Source organism: Lytechinus pictus, chromosome 2 (assembly GCF_037042905.1).
Source record: "Lytechinus pictus isolate F3 Inbred chromosome 2, Lp3.0, whole genome shotgun sequence".
In the NCBI taxonomy this organism is placed as follows: Eukaryota; Metazoa; Echinodermata; class Echinoidea; order Temnopleuroida; family Toxopneustidae; genus Lytechinus; species Lytechinus pictus.
In genome coordinates this window covers 27282184-27299080 of record NC_087246.1, presented here as the reverse complement: position 1 = coordinate 27299080, position 16897 = coordinate 27282184, and the positions used below count along the sequence as shown (strand labels likewise).

The 16897-nt window shown below is 36.9% G+C and overlaps 1 protein-coding gene across 1 annotated transcript in view; it reads right to left on the bottom strand.

The window, feature by feature from the left end:
• The window catches only part of LOC129273184 (amine oxidase [flavin-containing] B-like), a 37462-nt gene that overhangs the window by 19944 nt on the left and 621 nt on the right, over nt 1–16897 (bottom strand). The window contains exons 2-5 of the mRNA XM_054910221.2: nt 8968–9062; nt 6758–6895; nt 4351–4455; nt 3462–3657 (exon numbers count right to left, since the gene is read on the bottom strand). Of these exons, the coding sequence (XP_054766196.2) occupies nt 3462–3657; nt 4351–4455; nt 6758–6895; nt 8968–9062 (534 nt within the window). The remainder of the gene's footprint in view (nt 1–3461; nt 3658–4350; nt 4456–6757; nt 6896–8967; nt 9063–16897) is intronic.

The window sequence follows — 16897 nt, the reverse complement described above, 5'->3', positions numbered from 1 at the left end:
CGTACGACTACGCAAGGTGTAAGTACGTAGTGCGTGCGCTGCCCGCGTGTCACGCCTTGCAGTGAGCGATTGCGTGCAATGTACGTCGCGCACGTGTGGAGTGAGTTGTACCTGCTTACAACGTACGATCTCCGTGCGTTCGACACATTTTGGAATGGAGGCCGTACTTACACGTGCTGCTCACGTACGCCGTCCTTACTTACGCGCAGGTTGCAACTGCATGCACTTGCGATGAACGTAAGCCCCCCCCCCCCCCTATGTGGTGGGGTATATTTATAGAGATTGATCTTCTGACGTCCTTCAAAATGCCGCCTCTACTACCACAGAGACTCCAAATACTTTTGATACTGGCAGAGCAGATTCAAGTGGCAGTGCATGAGCAAGACGTGGCACCTTTATAAACATCGATAACTTGGACGGCAAATATTACTTGACGTGTTATAAACAATTATTTCATTCGCTACTTCTAACTCCTTAATTTTGTAATAAAGAATATTGACAGTTTTGAAGCAATCCTTCTTGAATAGAAAAGGTCCATGTACTATTAGAAAGGTTTGGGCAAAACTAACTCCAATTATAATGCCAATTAAAACTTATATTCTCCATTATGGGGAGGGGGATTGCCTTTCCTTTTAGAAAAAAAGAAGGAATTGTCTTTACGTGTGATTACACATATTGTGTGCCACCCGGAAGTCATACGCAAGGGACTTGCTTCCCGTTGCCAAAAAGCGAAGAGTGATGGCGAGTTTCAGGCCAGGTTCCAAGGCGCGGCGACTCCTGAAACATTGAAAGTATCTACACCATTGATATATAGTCAGTACGATATTGACTATATATCAATGGCAGGATCTCGTTGTGTGAACGCAGGAACTCGTAATAAGCATTATTTCATTCCATAGAAATCTATGAAAAATCATTTAAAAAAATTCTTTTTGTGTTTTATTTGGCGGACTAATACAGTTTCCCACTGTCTTTGTTTGAACTCATGATACACGATTCGATTTCATTTTTTTACATTCTACAACCTCTTCAAACACTCATGATAATAAACTTTAGACATAGTTCATGAAATTCATGTATTATATAGTGTGTGAATAAATAAGAATAAGGTCATTATGTGAAACATGGTAATAGAATATGACTTTGTGTTTTCTTGTTTATATTTGAGCACAACGTGCGTTGTAAGTGCTGATCACATGCTTACTCCGCACGTGCACGTGAGTTCTTCACGTTCATTTGAATAATTACATTGGGAAAGTGCCGAGTAAGCACGGGTCACGCAATTATCCGTGCGGCAACGCGCACTTGCTAAGTGCACCTTCGGTACAGGAAGTGGACGCGGCGAATATCTAAAAAGTCTCACGGAGTCGGTGCGTCGTGCGTACTTTGGCAGTACCGAGGGCGTGCGTGCGCGCACGTGGGGCGAATCCGTAGCTCGAACGTAGCCTGCACGCAGCGAAAGTGCCTCCTGCACTAAAAGTTCTGCGTCGTGTCTGCGCACTGCCAAATCCTGTACCGAGTCGGTACTCACCACGTGCGTGACGTACAAATTTCCCGATTTTTGCCCACGTTTTTGCACGTAGACTGCGCGCACGTGCAAGTACGACGGGATGTGACCACAGCTTTAACACAGTGTGTTCATACAGTACCACATATTGACCACACTGTGAAGACGATTGACACTTTGTGGCATTCGTTTAATACAGTGTGTTCATACAGAACCACATATTGACCACAATGTGAAGACGACCACAATGTGAAGACGATTATCAATTTGTGACATTCGTTTAACACAGTGTGTTCATACAGTACCACATATTGACCACACTGTGAAGACGATTGACACTTTGTGGCATTCGTTTAACACAGTGTGTTCATACAGTACCATTGACCACACTGTGAAGACGATTATCAATTTGTGGCATTCGTTTAACACAGTGTTCATACAGTACCACATATTGACCACACTGTGAAGACGATTGACACTTTATGGCATTTGTTTAACACAGTGTGTTCATGCAGTACCATTGACCACACTGTGAAGACGATTATCAATTTGTGGCATTCATTTAACACAGTGTGTTCATACAGTACCACGTATTGACCACACTGTGAAGACGATTGACACTCTATGGCATTCGTTTAACACAGTGTGTTCATACAGTACCACATATTGACCACAATGTGAAGACGATTATCAATTTGTGGCATTCGTTTAACACAGTGTGTTCATACAGTACCACATATTGACCACACTGTGAAGACGATTGACACTTTGTGGCATTCGTTTAACACAGTGTGTTCATACAGTACCACATATTGACCACAATGTGAAGACGATTATCAATTTGTGGCATTCGTTTAACACAGTGTGTTCATACAGTACCACATAGTGACCACACTGCGAAGTAGATAATCACTATGTGGCAATCGTTTAACACAGTGTGTCCATACAGTACCACATAGTGACCACACTGTGAAAACGATTGACACTTTATGGCATTTGTTCAGCACAGTGTGTTCATACAGTACCATATATTGACCACACTGTGAAGACGATTATCAATTTGTGGCATTTGTTCAGCACAGTGTGTTCATAGAGTACCACATAGTGACCGCTCTGTGAAGAAGATAGCCACCGTGTGGTATTCATTAAGCACACTGTGATCATACAGTTCCTCATAGTGATCACAAGATTACCATTGTATTATATGGCATTTGTTCAACACAGTGTGTCCATACAGTTACACATAAAGACCACTCTGTGAAGACGATGGACACACTGTGCCATTTGTCTAGCACATGCGTGGTGATAGTATTATTTTTTTCTTTAAAAAAATGTTATTCTTATTGTCCAATGTATCTCTTGCAGGGTTGGGGTCCCTCGAATTCCAAGATTAAGAAATAAAAAAAGCAATAGAAGAAAAGTAAACAGTGTGCAATATAATATTATTTTGTAAATACTATTCCAAAATCTATCATAAAATACAATAAAAGGCTCGCCCACGACTTGTTTGCCCCATCTGCCATGTTCTGCCACCTTATTTGTGGTTCATTATGCCACTGAACACATATATAATTAAAATATGGGACAGTGTACTCTAATTCATCCATACAAATATTGTGGAACTCGGTGAAAGTGTAATTTAAAAAAAAATTAAATCCATTATAATGTATTTTAACACTCGACAATGTAAATTCTTTACTTCCTTGTTACATTCTAGATAAAGTTGAGTAAAAAATGAAATTTAGTAAAATTTGAACGTTTGTATTGTTTGGGTAAAATTTTGTGTAAACACGTGTTTTATTGAAAAATGTTATACCACACCGTTAATTCTACACTTGTGCAATAAACAAGCGAGTTATTACTTATTGTGGACTCAACATTAGGTGGACATGGTGAATATTAACTCAACCTTTTAGCGCGTAAATATGAGGTAGTAAACATCAATCGCCCTTACCTCCGCCATTCTTGACGTACCAGAGGAAGTAAAGAAGCGACATGTTTTGAGCTTCCGTAGCGAACACGACCCTAGTAAATGCCTCGGCCACCTTCTTAGTGTAGGAAAACCAACAGATCTTGTCCAGCCATTCAGATGTCGTCATGTTATCCCATTCTTCAGCTCGAGCAGAATTCCACGGCGCATCGACAGGAATCTGTTGAACCACATATAGAGATCCGAGAGTCATGGTGGATAGTTACTGAATCTTTAGAGTGTTATTCTACTTGACGACATGTCGACTTATAATAGCCTTATCAACTTATCAGTATAACAAGTCGACATGACTACATTAAGGTATCTAGACAAGCATTATAGTAACACTTTAGGTTGTCTTGGCTGCTCTTGTCAGGATACCATACGCTATGTCGACATATCGACTTAAAAAGTTGATAAGTCGACTACATCATGGTTGGGACAAATGCAGTGTGTCAAAAATAAAAAATGACTTCCAAAAATGGAGTCCAAACTTATGGCTAGACATTATTTTGGTATGTATATGATATAGTATAAAGGTCAAATAATATATTTGGACAAGATACGAGGAGAAAAAGTATGGTGAAAACGCAAACGTTTCATTTTGCGATTTCATATTTTCATAATCAGTTCTTTTTATGGGTTTGTGGGTATGTACGTGCCTTTTTTCAGTTAAAGTATTTATCTTTATCACATGGTTATCCTTTTTTATTATTAATATGTTTTGTTATAAATCATAAACAATCACAATAACATCACAGTCTTTAGTATCGTATTTTGTTTATGTTGCAACAAGTTCATTTTTAATGGAAATGTGTAATCAAACTCTGAACTTTGAACGTTGAAAACCTTGCTTATCCTCAAATACATGTACCTGTTCTCCAAGTTTGTCGACTAGTTTCCAGAAGTGAATAATATCCATCATTACAAAAGGGTTATTGGAGGTGGGCATCCCAGTATAGTATTTCTTTCTTCCTCCCTAGAATATAAGGGGAGGAGAGAGAGAGATAAAAGTATATTCATGAAGACGGATAGTATGCAAACAATCACCAGTATCAAAAATAGCCTAAGATAATTATGTGAAGAGCAGAAAACATTTTCGATCACCATTTCTGCCGAATATGACTTAAATTTGACACTTTATATATTTGCTGTTAAAAAACCCATCGAAGCCAAGGGGATTATTTACATTGTAGAATTAGTTTGCTTGTAACATCCTTCATATAATATATATTAATACAAGTGAGCACAGTGAGCGATAATTTTTGGGTGGGGTAGAAGTATATTCTCCATGTTTTTGCGCCGCCATTATGGGACTGCGGTCGCTTCACCCCATGGATCTGCCTAGGTAAGAAATAAATAGATGTATGGATGAATGGGTGGATATATAAACAGTTATGGGGGAAATGTGGGAGAGAACAATTATCAACATTATGGTGTGTTCTATGTTTGTTCATGTTCACTGTAAAAAAAAACCTGTGAAAATAATCACAATAATTTACACTTAAATATTACGTTATTTACGTTTGTTATACGGTAAAATTTCGGCATACCGTAAATAACAGTAATTATTTCCACGGTTTCTCCGTTAAAAGCTACTTGTTTTATTACACTGTTCCGAAATTGAATACCTACGAAATATGCCTTTAAGCCCAAACTGTCAAACCACTATTATAGCTTTAATCACTAGCGTACCTACGGGGGGGGGCAGGGGGGGGGCACTCTGCCCCCCCTGACGAGTCACAACCCATGCAAAAACGTATCTTTGCCCCCCCTTTTTTTTTTTTTTTTTTTTTTTTGCTTGTCAAATATTTTTCAGGTACGAAATCCGTTATTTGAGATCGAAGACCTTTTTTTTTTTTTTTTTTTTTTTTTTTTTTTTTTTTTTGCTTGTCAATTTTTTTGGCGGACGGTTTTGCCCCCCCTGTGGAAAATCCTAGGTACGCCACTGGCTTTAATACTTACAGTGTATTAAATAAACTTTTATAAATCGTATGAATAACCTTGAATATCTTGATAACCAAAGATAAGTGACCAAAGTACAAGGTGATATTTTCTTTAGTCTGATACCAAATGCCACGTAGGAATTTTATTGATGTCATGCGGTAGAAGAATATCCGTTTCTTTTTCATTGTTTAAACACTTTTCCCAGGGACGTTGATACGAAAATCAAATAAAATATATAACAATAAAAATATTGTATTACAATAAACAGCTCCATTATGATTTGAATGCATGATATATAGCGTATAAAGTGTGGGTTCTAAACTTCAGTAAGACCATCAGATGGGGGCGGGGTGGCACAGAACCTCATGTGAATTACGAAGGGTGGGGTGGTTCGAAATAGAGAAGGAATCTTATCGGGGTGTCGTGGTGTACGTGTAGTGGTTAAAGACCCTCGTCTTTCAATCTGTGGCACGTGTATTCGATTCCCAGCCTTGGCGTGTTTTCCGTCAGCAATATATTTACCCACATTGTGTTGCACTCAACCCAGGTGAGGTAAATGGGTACCGGCAGGAAGTAATTCCTGAAAAAAGCTGTGAGCACCGGAATCGGTAGACCAGCTTACGAGCGCCTTGAGCACCTTACAAGGTGGATACGTGCACTCTATAGATCCTATATTATTTATTCGTATTTGTGATTACATTCTTGACATTAAAACACTTTCATTTTAGTTTTGTATGAAATTGTAATCATTATGAACAGTTCCAGTGCCTATCATTCTTTTCCTTTCATTTATTTGTATTCATTCACTGTATAACAAGTGATCCCTAACACATTGACTATATGCCGATGACCATGCAGCGGAGCATTTCGTGGAACAAATAATTTCACTGGCCCCGTATTCTGAAGTCAGGTTTAACTTACACCATGGTCTAACTCTGTGCTTTAAGTATGGGAGCCAAAAGTGTCAAAATTTTTATCAAATTGTATGTTTCATATGTTTACTGTGCTCTTTTCTGATTCATCGATGGTGAAGACAATCATTTATTTATACTTCCTACACAATTATGAATGATTTTAGAGCCAAATGAGCTGAAATATTTGATCTCTACCTTTAGTGATTTATGTAACAGTTGGCTGTCCATACTTATAAACCACAACTTTAAACCTCAGTTTAAGTTAAGCCTGAATTCAGAATACGGGCCAGTACTGAGTATTGTTATAAGCTACTGGAAATCCTTGCTTATGATTGGCTTAGAACAGATGGAAATCACTAACTGATTGTTTCATGTAATACTCCCCATACAAGTCTCACGCTTGGTAAATGTTATACCTACATTGAGAGAGAGAAGCGCCGCGTCTTCGTCAAAGACTCTGTAGTTCTGGATGCCAAGTTCTTCAGCGAGCCGGATAACTCGGTTCTGGGTCGGACCTACGTACGATCCGCCTACATCTACATATTTCACTTTATCGTTCTGATAAAAAAAAAGATAAAGACATGTATCGTGAGAATTAAAACTACCTACAGGTTCACATGGGTATTGTTGTAATGAGAGCACTGGCGATTGAGTTGTATGAAACATAAATATTCTAATGGAACTAGTATCATGGCATTGAAGAAAACAATCAATGATTGCTGCTTGAGAGAATGTGAAAACGATCCTAATCAATTATTTATCTGACATTATTCATTTCTGGTCATAAGCAAAACAACTTTACTTGTTGTGGATTTGAAATGACGATGGTTTTATAAGATAGCATCAATTCACATGATTTTTTTAATTAAAACAATACACGGAATATGCCCCGGACAAAAGTATTATTGCCCACACTTTAACCCCAGAACAGGGAGTCCGAACATCCTTGGCTACCCCTCGGACATTATAGGCTTGTTCTGAAGGGACCAAGTGTGGGCAATTCCTACTCTTGCAGAGTGCCTTCAAATGTTTTCATTTACTGCTCAGGATCATATGACCATGGTCATTTACTGATCGCAATTCTTGCTGAAATTCACAATATGATTTTAACCATGTGTGTATGTCTCAAGACTGCCCCACAGAGTCAACTTGAGACCCCCACTCAACAGAGAGCAAGACCACTGTAAAACCCCAGAAAGGCTATGAAACTTTGTTTATCCTCAAATTCAGTGGTCTTTCAATGAGCCTTCAATGAACATTGAGGTCTTACACGATCCCATAACCGATCTTTCGATGATTTTCGTGCTCTCCATGAGCTCCAAAGACCTTTTGAAACAATTACAAACAGTCTTTTGGTGGTTGTCCAGTAGTCTCTCAATGATCTTTGAAAAAAATGTTTATTCTTGCCATGATCTTTCAACAATGTCTCATTTTTGCTGAGATCACGGAACGACTCTTGAGAGATCCTTGAATGATCATTGAAAGACTAGTTTATGTCAGGCCCCCATTCCACAGAAGGGAGACCTTTGAAGGACATTTGAAATACCAAATATCAGTCTCAAAGATCACTGTAGAATGGCTCCGAGAGACCCCTCAAAGAACTCCGAAAAAGTGATTGATACTTCTTGTCTTACTGAGATCTTTCAATGGTCTTTCGGAGATCTTTTATGCAACAAGTGATCTTTTAGAATTCTATCCATGGGCTTTTCCTGGTAATTCAATGATCTTTCAATTATCTTTTAATGATCTCTCACGGGCCTTTCAATGATCTTCGCAAATATCTTGAGAGACTATCAAAAGATCATGGACAGACAAATAAGAACTTTTAAAGCTCATCAAGACACCGCTGAAAGACGGTTGAAAGACCATCAAAAGACCATTTTCGTGAAAGACAGCTGAAAGACTATTTTGATCCGTTTAAAAAAAGTTTGGAGATCATGGAGACCACGAAGATCACTGAAAGATCAAAAAGGAATTATGAAAGACCTCGGAGATCTTTGAAAGTTGATAGAAAGATCAAGCAAGTTCCATGGTCTTACAGTGGTCTTTCAGAGGTCTTGCTCTCTGTGGAATGGGGATTTAAGAAAAGAGGTATCAGTCAGTTCTTTCGCGGGTTTTCGAAAGACCACGAATTTCAGTGATCTTGGAGACTGCTGGAAGACCTTGCCAATATTTGGTCTTTCTGTGGTCTCTCAATGAACTTTTAATGGTTCTTGTTTAGTCTCGCCATGATCTTTCGACATTCTGTCATTTTTTCGGAGATTACTGAAAGAATCCATAAAGATATTTGAAAGATCAGTGAAAGTTCATGGATAGATTTCTGAATGACCATTGGAACACTTTTGAAAAACAATTGAAATGTTTTAATGTAAGACTTGTCTACATTTAAGTTCAGCAAGACAAGAGATTTCAGTCTTTCAGACTTCTTTCTGACTTCTTTCGGGCTTATTCAAGGCAATATCACAGAGACCACAAATGTCACTGATCTCCAAGGACTTTGCCAATTTTCGGTCTTTCAGTGGTCTTCCAAATGTCTCCGTTCTGTGGAATGGTGCCTGTGGCCCCAAATTACCCAAATGATCATCTTTAAGAACTGTCTCATTTAAAACCAAAGTGGACATCCAACTTACCCTAACAGTGTGTGTCCTTCCACCGACTCTATCCCGTGCTTCCAGCACAAGTACATCAACATTCCTGTCGTGGAGCCATTTGGCAGCGGACATACCTTCGAGTTAAAAAAAAGAGAACACTGTAAATAAAAAGTTATTTTACCATATTTTAACGGGAAACCGTAAAATCTATCTTGTTATACATTAGTTATGGTGGGTCAAATTTTACGGTGAAAATACCATAAAAATTACAATAAATCAATTGTTTTAAGCCGAAAAAAATAATACAGTTAAACTTACGATGGAAATTCGTGGAGCAAACTGTCAGAAATTTATCATTAAAAAATTATGTTAAATTTCTGGCTGCGCGACTCTACATCGTTGATTTTAGTTGTTGGTGTTGTTGTTCCGTTTTTCACGGCCCTCTCGTTAAAAAAAGAATAAAATTTACTTGTAGAAACTTTTCATTTATTTGATTTTTTACGGTTTCTCTTTGTGATAGTTGAAATTTATATGTTATTTTAGAATTGTGATCTAAAGTTTCAATCAAGACCAGGTTTGCTTCTTGCAATGGAATTGACAACATTCGTATTAAGGTCAGTTGTGTCTCATATCACAGGCAACATCTGTGATGTTAATTGAACATGAAATCGTAACCGAACCTGTGTGATGTCTTTCATCCAAGCACAACTATAAACATCGAAACCGTACACCCAGTTCACTGCGATTCAAACAACAACCAGAAAACCCTGGTACATAAAAAGAAAACCCTCCAACATTCATGTTCAAGACCTAGCCTGACTCTGTACTTTGATTAGGTCATGACATTTGTACTCCTTGGTTCACATGAAACTCCCGAAAGGAGAGAATATGTTACCATGCATATCGCATTGCATGTTGTCGCGGCGTCGATCTATGTTTTTTTTTATTTGTCTGTTACATGTTGATGATAGTACGTTTATTACGGATAACCACGCGTTCAAAGTTAGAGTACAATGCAAAGGTGATACAGTCCGTTAATTGATGTTTCTTAAACCACACTGTTTTATCATCTCTATAATGGCACAACAAACCATACATGCATAGCATCTTCTTTTAAGATGCGATCCCAAAGAATGGATGAGCTTTATTTAAGCACTTCAAGTAATGTTATCTACCACGCGACATCGATCATAAAACTATAATATACGACCAAGGGAAAGCTCGGGATGACGCAGTATGAAATAAAGATGACATAAATTCAAGAAACGGGGGGGGGGGGGCGACCCCCAGGTCCGATCATCTTTCTTTCTTTAAACCCCCGCTTATTCTAAGATCCCCAAAATAATAATTTGGAATTGGTAGCGTTGAATGATTATTGAAGAAAAAACCCACTAACAGTTCATAACACATTCTAAAAAAAATATAGGGTGTTATACCCTTTAAGAATGTTAAGTAAATCTAAGATCATTCACTTTTGAAAATGAATTTATTGTCAGATAAAATATTTGTATATCACAAAACATTAGTTGTGCGAAAGATTTCGTCTGAAATATGTGGTATATAAATTCGTAGCATTTGCCATAAAAATTGTCTAAACTGAAAAAGTCGAGTTTTCGTCAACAATTTTGTTTACGTATGATTTTCTCTAAAGTAACGATTAACATCTTCTGACAGTGGCGTAATGAGCCACAAAATTTGAAGGAGGCAGATATAGTGGATGGAGCAAAACTATAAAAATTATACGAGCGAGAGAAGCGAGCGAGCAAAAATTGATCTTTTTAAGACAAAAATCAATTTGTTTTAAAGATTTTGACATATTATTCAGAAAATGACATAATATTCATTTTTTTTTTTTTTTGGGGGGGGGCATTTTCAAGTTAGAATAAATCAACAAAGAGTGACACAACGGACAAAACTACAAATACAGTTGTAAGATTAGTTTCCAAACCACCCCCAAAACGTTTTTTTTTAATTGATCCAAGTCTAACCATATTCACGTTTTTCTACATGCTTACCCCTCCCCTGGTAACCACTTTAGAATAAATAATAATGAAACAGATTGGAAAAAATAAGACTATTATGGATATAATAAATATAAAGAAATTGATACAGTAAGTGCGATTTGGTAAATATCACTACGTCAAGAAATTTATTTTGGCATCCCGCCTCTTAATTTGTTACAAGCAGATATTTATTTTTATTTATTTTTTTATTCATTCATCTATTATTTGATATTTTTTCGATTTTCCGCATCCTTTTCTTCGATTTATGAATCTTTCAAGTTTGGCCTATTTATTTATTAATTCATTTGGGGTTTTTTTAGGGGGTGGCTATGAAGGGATGGCTATGCGTGATTTACTGTACATGTAGGTTAGAACAAGGGGCCGGTTTATTGGAAATTGTTATAATAACAAATTTTCAATTTCAGTTTAAAGCTACTGAAATCATTCAATTTGATTGGCTGATAGTAAACTTGTTACGGAAATTGTCTTTTTATTTTAATAACAAATCTTGATGGAATAGGGCTTAGATCATAAATGATAGGATGAATGAAACTCCCTCCATGTCATGAAACGTAAACATCACATAAATCAAAACGATTTACCAAGTGAAGAAAAATTACAAGTTGTTTGTAATTTTAGCTGTGCTTATCTTAACCTGTAAACGACTTCCTCCTTCACATAATATATTGATTTGCACGTATGTATCCAGGGATTTTTTCCTCGCATGCCTGATAATCTCAAATCAATTCCATACTGGGAAAAGGGAATCGACATTCTCTTCAACTTTTTTGAGAATATTGAATGGTTTAACAACTTGGCATGCAACTGACATATCAAGACATTCTCCTGTCATTGCCAGATTCAAACAATTATAAAAAGAGAGAAGCTAGAAGCAATAAGGTTTCAGAAGTTAAAAGAAATGAGAGCGAGGAATGAAGGACCTCGAATTTACTTGATTCATTGAGCGTCTATTTTGTAGGGTTTCCAGATATGATTGGTAGCGGAAGAAAAACATTCTGAAGAGATTTTGAGAGGATTAAGAATCTATCGTAAAAGGGTCACTCATAAAACTAGGCAAATGAAAATAAAACACATATTTTAATATTTCTCGCTCACTTCATCGGGGGCACAACCCTCTCCCTCCCATCCTTCTTCTTAGTTACACCGCTCAGGGAGAGAGAGAGAGAGAGATTAGAGAGAGAGAGTGGTTCAGTTTCGTCACCCTATACACATGCAGAGGTCAGAGGTTTGGTATTTTTGGAAACGGTGTCGATACGCACAAAATTTACTTTTGCGTTGTTTTTCATCGGAGTGCATTTAAGAAACCGAACATCATGTGAATTTATGGATGGGAACAACGATTGTCATACACCCCAAAAGCAGATTGGTTAAAATAACCAATGATATCTCATCAAAAGTTGTCAAAACAAATAAATATACTATACTGTGTAGGCCTATTCTTACGGTCGTAAGCAATAATTTGATTGAATTTGACAATTTTTTTAATGTCGGTAAGAGACACTGGCTAGTTGACTGATCGTTTTTATTTAAAGAGTCATTTTATCTACGCAAAATTTGAAGTATTGCGTTCAAAATGTCCACTTTTCGCTACATTTGATATATGCCATCTAAATAATGATAACAACGGTCTATTGAGAAAAAAACAACAACTGAGTTTAACCCTCTCTGCCATGGCAAAGTTTGTATCAGCGGAAAAAAATTATAATGAACTAATATGATATCAAAGCTAGATTCTTTGCAATGCTAACAATATCGGCAACACAATTAGAGAAAGTGTATTTACATGTAGTAGTTCATGGCCGTAAATTAGAGGAATTTTCTCCATGGGGGGGGGGGGGGTTCGTTAACTTGTCACATATTGGCGAAGCGATTTAGCTAAATTAAAAGGCATTGAGCATTTGTGAGAGCCGAATGTGAAGATTTATGATAGGCGTACTTAAAAATTGATATTCTGTTAAAACAATATATTCTCGAAAATTTCGGGATTGCATCCTCTTTCTGATTCGCTACATACGGCATTGGCCAAGTTGTAAGTCTTACGACTGATCTTATTGATCTCTCGCCCTGGATATATATGCCATTTCCACAAGCGGTATTCTAAACATTGCGACATCTTCGACGCTTCGAAAACACATCCCATCAAAGCACCACTAACTTTTCGTCACCCTCCAATCCAAGAAATTTATAGATTTTACGTTGACCATGCTGACACTGCAGTCATGGTAGGTGGTCGTTAAACCAAGCGGAAAGAATATTTCCTCATATAACAATAAAATATTCGGAATTCGAATTCGACAGAATTTCCGAGGATGTAAATGACAGCATAACGTTTTTCGTCAATTCTCATTGCATTATTTCATAAGCGCTGCCTTCGATCCCTAGGGAGCGTTTCATGAAATGACTCGTCAGACGTTTTATCCGACAGTTACTATGGTAAAAGTGCCTCTTAGCCAATCATAATCAAGGAAAGTTGTCAAACCTGACAATTTGACGGACGAAAATATTGATGAAACACTCCCCAGGATATCAGCTTATACAATTACTGACCAATGATGTGCTCGGTATTTTTTTCTGAAACAAAAAATCATCATGAATGCCATGATACAATGTAGTATATCATTTTGGAAAGATGAAGTGAAGGTTTGAATGGTGCATAGAGATAATACAGAACTTACAATTTACAACTGTACTTGTATTTGACAGGATCTGAATATTGGTGTTCCACACCTTAACGCTTTTTGTCCGCATTAGAAAACGCTTCCACACTTCGCCTTCGTGGTTTTCTGTTACCTCATACAAAGTTGCGTTATTTAGTCAAAGGATTGACGTAACAGCGATTGTTATAGAAAACTGAGTCGCAGTCAATATCTCCCTGGGGGCGTTTCATGAAAGGACTTGTCGGACGTTTTATCCGACAAGTACCATTTTATCCGACAGTTACCATAGTAACAGTACCTCTCAGCCAATCAACATCAGAGAAAGATGTCAGATATGACAACTTGTCGGATGAAAATGTTGATGAAACACTTCCCTGGTGTGTGTGTGTTTTTTTTTTTTACATCGGATTTTACAAGTCCACCCAAACAAAAAGTTGGTTTGAAAAGGAGAAAAATCCGACAAGCAAGACACAAAATCGGATGAAAAATAAGAAAGTTATGACATTTTAAAGTTTCGCTTAATTTCACAAAACAGTTTATATGCACATCCTGGTCGGTATGCAAATTGGCAAAATGATGACGTCACCCACTCATTATTTCTTTTGTATTTTATTATAAGAAATATAAAAAAAAAATTCTCCTCCATGTCATGTGAAACAAAATTATATTCCTCCCTAAACATGTGGAATTACCATTATCTTAACAGTTTATGGATAAGTCAAGTTGGTCTCTATTGTCAAATCTGTAAAAAAATGAAATACTAGTATTGTATAATTCAAACAATAAAAAACAAAAGACATAGTGAGTGGAGGGCATCATTGACTCTCTCATTTGCATATCGCTGAGTTGTGCATTTAACTGTTTTGTGAGAAATAAGCGAAACCTAAAAATATCATAAGTTTCTTATTTCACATCCGATTTCGATGAAATTTGCAGCGTTATGTTTGTATGATTTTTCTCTATCGATTCAAATGTACAATTTTCTGGGGTGGACTTGACCTTTAACGAATCATTCTCTGCTCGGTATTTCCATATTACGTATTTCCATGGTTTTACCATTGCGAGTATGTAGGTCTACTTGTTGTGGATGCAACATTATAACTTGCCCGAGTGAGTTCTCCATAGTGCTCCGTTTTACCGCCAAGAAAGTAATGAAAAAAAAAATCACCAATGCATTTTAGGTAACTGGCCGTGGGATAGTGGACTTGAGGGGTTTGGTTCGGCGTAAAGGGGCAACTTTTGGCAGTGCTCGGTCAGCACTGAATGCATTTATGACGCAAATCGGTGCGTCAATAAATGTAATAATGGTTGATTGAGGCCTGTGATGAAAAAAACTTAGGCTTAACTTAAAACTATTCCCTGCCTAGTCGTCGAAAAGTGGAAATATATTTCTGATATAAGATGGCCCCCAAAACATTGATTTACAGTATACATTCGTTTTCAGTTTAGCACGGACGCACTGCATCTCGGCTATCTAACGATTGAAGAGCAAATATTTGTGTCTGGTATATTATACTTTAAAGTGTTTGTTCTTTACATGTGAAGGTTCTGACCTCTTAAACACATTTGATGGTGCAAAAGTCAACCCAGAAAGAGAGCGAAACGGATTTGTTGAGCATATATTTCTTGTATAAAGGTCTATACAGTTTGAAAGTGACTATACGCCAGCTCCTCCAAGCGAAGACTCATTCTCAAGCCCTTTTCAAATCTGAAAATATCCTTGAGACCTGAGACCCTTTCCTCTGAGCCTCAAAGGACTCTATGATGCAAGACGAGAAGCTAAGAATTTCAAAAATTGTTTTCATAACACAGATGAGAATGGAAAACATTATGAAAATACTTCACACGGGGAAACGTATTTTTCTGTTTCTATTTTTTTCCCTTCATTCGAAAGTAAAGGAGCGGTAGTATATTTGTCTCCACTGCATGTAGAAAACGCAGAGATTCAGTTTATTTTAGAAATAGAAATTCAATTAATAAGAGCCTAGTTATTGAGTAAACATAACATAAATAAAGGAATAGACGTGATAGGTGGGGTTTCGAGGGTACCCCTCCCCTTCTGAAAATTAATAATAGACATCGAATAAAACAAAGGAATATAAAGAAAAAAGGTTCCACAACCAAGAAAAAAACAAAGGAAAAGCAAAACAGAAACGTTTAAATTTGATATGATTTTCTAAATATCATGTCAAAAACTATTACAAACTTTTCATTAAATTATTGTTTTTCCCAATGGCCATGCTTTTTACCCCTCAAATTTTTTTGCTTATTTCGTCATTACATAAACACAATAATATATTCCTTTATTGAAATATATGTACACATTCACACACACACACACACACACACACACACGGGGTGGGTGTGTGTGTGACGCCCTCGGAGATTTTACGAGGGACATTGCAAATTTATAAAGCTATCCATTGTATATTCCAGTATATATTGTATTGTATTTTTGTCTATAGGCGTATCCCGCCACAAGCCTCAGCTTTTAGGGTATACGCCTTCTTCCTTAAACCCAACATGTACATATTTATATTTTTCATAACAAATTGATTTATGTATGAACTTATGTTTAAAAGAAAAATATGTGATGAAATGGAAGAAAATAAATGTTTCATTTGAAAATGCTCAGGTTGGTATTAGGCCCGTTTAAAATTTAATTTTGATTTAAAAAAGGCCAAGATTACATGTAGGCCATGATTGATCATAATAATCGTGATTTCCATAAATTGACATTTTTTTCATTAGAAAAAATACAAACATGTGCATTCAACATATAAGAAATCTTGTGAAATCCATGAAACTAAGTCAGCCATTAACCATTTACATTAAGTGTGGCAATTTGAATACCGACCCAAATGATTACATAACACATGTCATACGGGGTGCCGTTTCCAATGTGTGACGTCACAAAAAGAAGATCTTACTTATTCTTTGGTGGATATTCGTCAAACCTTCAATATTTTGTTTTGCTGTATAAAGTCCCACATAATATCCCAGCTAGCTTCACTTAATTCATCGATGGCAATCTTGTATGGTTTCTTAACATATAAGCGTATGTACACGGGTGTTGGGCAAAACGGACAGAATTAGGTAATCCTGAATATGTCATCAGCATCGACTACCTAACACGATATGGATCTCTCGTTACCGCTCTTCATCTAGATGGAAATCTGAATAAATTATATGAATGATTTAGAGTGGTGACAGTATGGTAATATTTATCCCCTTTATTTAGTCAGTATTTCTCCTACTAATTTTCAGGAGTATTCAGAAATGTTCAAT